Source organism: Ceratosolen solmsi, unplaced genomic scaffold (assembly GCF_000503995.2).
Source record: "Ceratosolen solmsi marchali unplaced genomic scaffold, CerSol_1.0 scaffold11, whole genome shotgun sequence".
Lineage (NCBI taxonomy): Eukaryota > Metazoa > Arthropoda > Insecta > Hymenoptera > Agaonidae > Ceratosolen > Ceratosolen solmsi.
In genome coordinates, this window is record NW_011948416.1 from 22924 (window position 1) to 26270 (window position 3347).

At 19.6% G+C, this 3347-nt stretch overlaps 1 protein-coding gene across 1 annotated transcript; it reads left to right on the forward strand.

Moving 5' to 3' along the window:
- Positions 1-518: 518 nt before the first annotated feature.
- On the forward strand, positions 519-2617 carry LOC105359431 (ribonuclease Oy-like). Its single transcript, XM_011496042.1, has 3 exons — positions 519-586; positions 1790-2303; positions 2391-2617. The coding sequence occupies exons 1-3, from the start codon at positions 519-521 to the stop codon at positions 2541-2543; spliced, it is 735 nt and encodes a 244-aa protein (XP_011494344.1). The 3' UTR covers positions 2544-2617.
- Positions 2618-3347: the final 730 nt, after the last annotated feature.

A 3347-nucleotide genomic window follows, 5' to 3' on the forward strand; every position in this document is an offset into this window, starting at 1 on the left:
TCCCTTACTCTTATAAAAAGTACATAAATTTTTCAAATATAATCAGTTATTATCCCAAGTACAAGAAAACTTATATATCTTTAAAAATATATTTTAAATTATACATAAACAAATATTTAATTTCAAATTTTTCAATTGAACTTATTCAACTTCAATACTATTGTTTAATTCTATTGAATGAAATAATTCAATAATAAATTATATTTTTAAGTAATCATATAAGTATTTTTCGAAATATTTCAATATATTATTATTTATATATACATATAGAAATATAAAATAATAATTTATTTCAAAAAATGATATTTTCTATCCTATAATTATTTTAGAACAATATTGAAACAAGTGCTTGTATTAATATACATAAAAAATAAGCATATATACATTTAAAAAATTAACATAATATTGAATATAATATACTATAAAATATAAAATTGTTCAATCAAGATTGTTACCATCGAAGGTATATTTCTTCTTTAAATAAATTTAAATGTTTGTTAGTTTTCACAGTAATAACAATGGTTAATATTATATTGAATTTCAATTTATTAATCTTTTTGTTCATTCATAATGCCTGCAGTAATAAGTAAGTAAATAATTATAAATAATTTAACGTATAAACTATAAATGTATTTCAATAAAATTATTTAAAAAAAACAACTACGTATACCTATCTGAAAGATAGACTTTAATTATAATAATATAATGTCCAGCAATAGAATGTATTTATTAAATTATATATATTAGAATATATATAACATAAATTCTTATCTTTAATATTAAATACTTTGTTATAACACATTCGAAATATAAATCTTTTTTTTTAAAATTATTAATAATTATTTTATGATAACTAAACAACAAATTTCAAAAATTATAAAAAATGAAAAAATTTCTTTTTATTTTAGAATAGTGCTTTTAAATATTCTATGGAAGTCTTCTAATAAAGATAATAGCATAAAGATTTTTCATTAATATTCAAATATATAATGGTCACGTGTATTTTTTCTCACGAAAGGCTGCAAAATATTAATCCAAATAATAGTAATATTATTTGTATTCCATATGGTATAAACTTTATCGTTTATTAATAACTTAGTTGATTAATTTTTAATAAACCAGAAAATTAAGCATGCAATATATTTTTTATTTTATGATAATAATATAATATTTGTAAAATATACTTGTAATTAATAATGATACAGAAATTTTATTTCGGAAACTTGAATTTTTCTAAGAATTTCTTTTACTTTATACCTTGCTTTATATTCATGGCGATAAGTGTACTATACTTTGCAATATATAAAAATCAGTATAGTTTTTAAAAATTGATATTTAATTTTTTAAAAACAAACTTCATTTTCATTTACAAATATACAAATTATATGAATATACTCACATAATCCTATTTTCAATAAAAATTTTATTAAATTTCATTATGTATGCGATATTTCACAATTTACATTTTAGTTTATATAGAAAGTTATATTTAGTTTATAAACCAATTTATGACTATGATAATTTGATTTTATAAAATTAGAATTATATTTGTAATAATTATTATAAATTTTCTATTTTATTATGTTATATTATATTAATAATAGAAATAAATAAAAAAAAAACTATTTTAATAGACAGACATATAAAAAACAGATGAATAAAAATTATCGATTCGATTTAAAATAAGTTTGAAGAAAAATTACTACTTTTATAAAATGGAAAATTACCATGGTATTACCTTAATAAACTTAATAATATTTGATATTTACATTATATTTTTTTATAATAGTTACTCAGTATTAACATTATCGCAAAGTTGGCCACAAACTAGTTGTTGGGATATAAATAAAAAGTGGCAAGAGGTAAATGCTGAGTGTACCACATGTAAACTACCACAAAGATCTAATAATTGGACAGTTCATGGACTTTGGCCAACTAATCGCCACGGGATACATCCAGAATTTTGCGAAGGTGGTAATTCATGGGGACAAAATGGAATTGATACCGAATTACACAATCTTTTATCGAATAAGTGGCCAGGATTTAGATTTGGATTCGAATACATCAACTTTTGGAAATATCAATATAAAAAACATGGAACTTGTATTTCCGATATTGAAAACACGAACACATTGAAAAAATATTTCTTAATAGCTGTAAAATTATTGGATCAATACAATATAGGAAAAATATTTGAAAATGCAGGAATCCTTCCAGACTCCACTTTTACGTTTAGAAAAATGTCTAAAGTCATTCAAAAAATTGTAGGAAAGAATACTTATGTGAAATGTTACCATGACCCAGTAAGTACTTTATAATTAATACTATACTTTATAAGTATAATAAATAATTAATTACCTATTTATTTAAAAAACATATTTTATTCGTAGATATCAAATCGACAGTATATACGACAAATTCACATCTGCTTTGAAAAATCCTTTGAACTAACTCATTGTTCTTACGAAACATTTTATAGAATGAAAACTAATTGCAAAGTTAAGGAAAAAATTTTTTATCCGAGACGTTTAAATCGTTGCTAAAAATAAAACCTTCTTTAAATTAGTTTAGTAATTAGGAAACTAATATTTAAGCCATTAAAGATAAAATCTATCATTAATCAGCATAACTATTTTATAAAAGAAATAATTGTTTTTTAGCTCAAACATATTATTTTTATTTATTAACCTAATGATTATTTTTCGTTTTTTATTAGCTATACTATTGATTGAATTTTATTTCGAAGAATATTATTTCGATTACATTTTTGGTTTTTATCGTATTTTATGAAATTTTCTATTCGAACATTTATATCTCCAAGATTTTTATTTATATGGTTATGTATACTATAGAAAAACTTTGCTTGTTAAAAATGTTTTTTATGTATATCATTGGTTTATCTGTATGCACACTTTTTTATATAAAAATGAACAAAATAATTATTACAATATACAAAGATTATAAATTAAAAAACTTTAAAAAATTATTATATATAAATTTTAAAAGATAAATAAAAACGATCTTAATTATAAAATATTTTTACTAATTCCTACTATTAAAAATATTCTTTATAATATTTTATTCACAAAATATAATAAAAATTATTGAAGATTATTAATTTTTCGTAATTATCTATATTAATTTTATAAATACAACAGAATTCGTTACAAAATAAAAATTATAATATACTTTCATGTAAAGTAATGTGTATAAGTGTACAAAATATACATTCATTTATAGGATAATCCATATAAAATATAAAGTGAGTGGATGTACCACAACCGTTGACAATCCTCAAGGAATTAAAACATAATTATAATTTTTTAATTGTCTAAATCAGTTTTGAT

Bases quoted from the DNA above. Each gene is read 5' to 3' on its own strand.
- LOC105359431 (XM_011496042.1), top strand. From the start codon at position 519: ATGGTTAATATTATATTGAATTTCAATTTATTAATCTTTTTGTTCATT. The intron at 587-1,789 runs GTAAGTAAATAA...TTTTTATAATAG, and splicing joins CATAATGCCTGCAGTAATAA to TTACTCAGTATTAACATTAT. The intron at 2,304-2,390 runs GTAAGTACTTTA...TTTTATTCGTAG, and splicing joins TGAAATGTTACCATGACCCA to ATATCAAATCGACAGTATAT.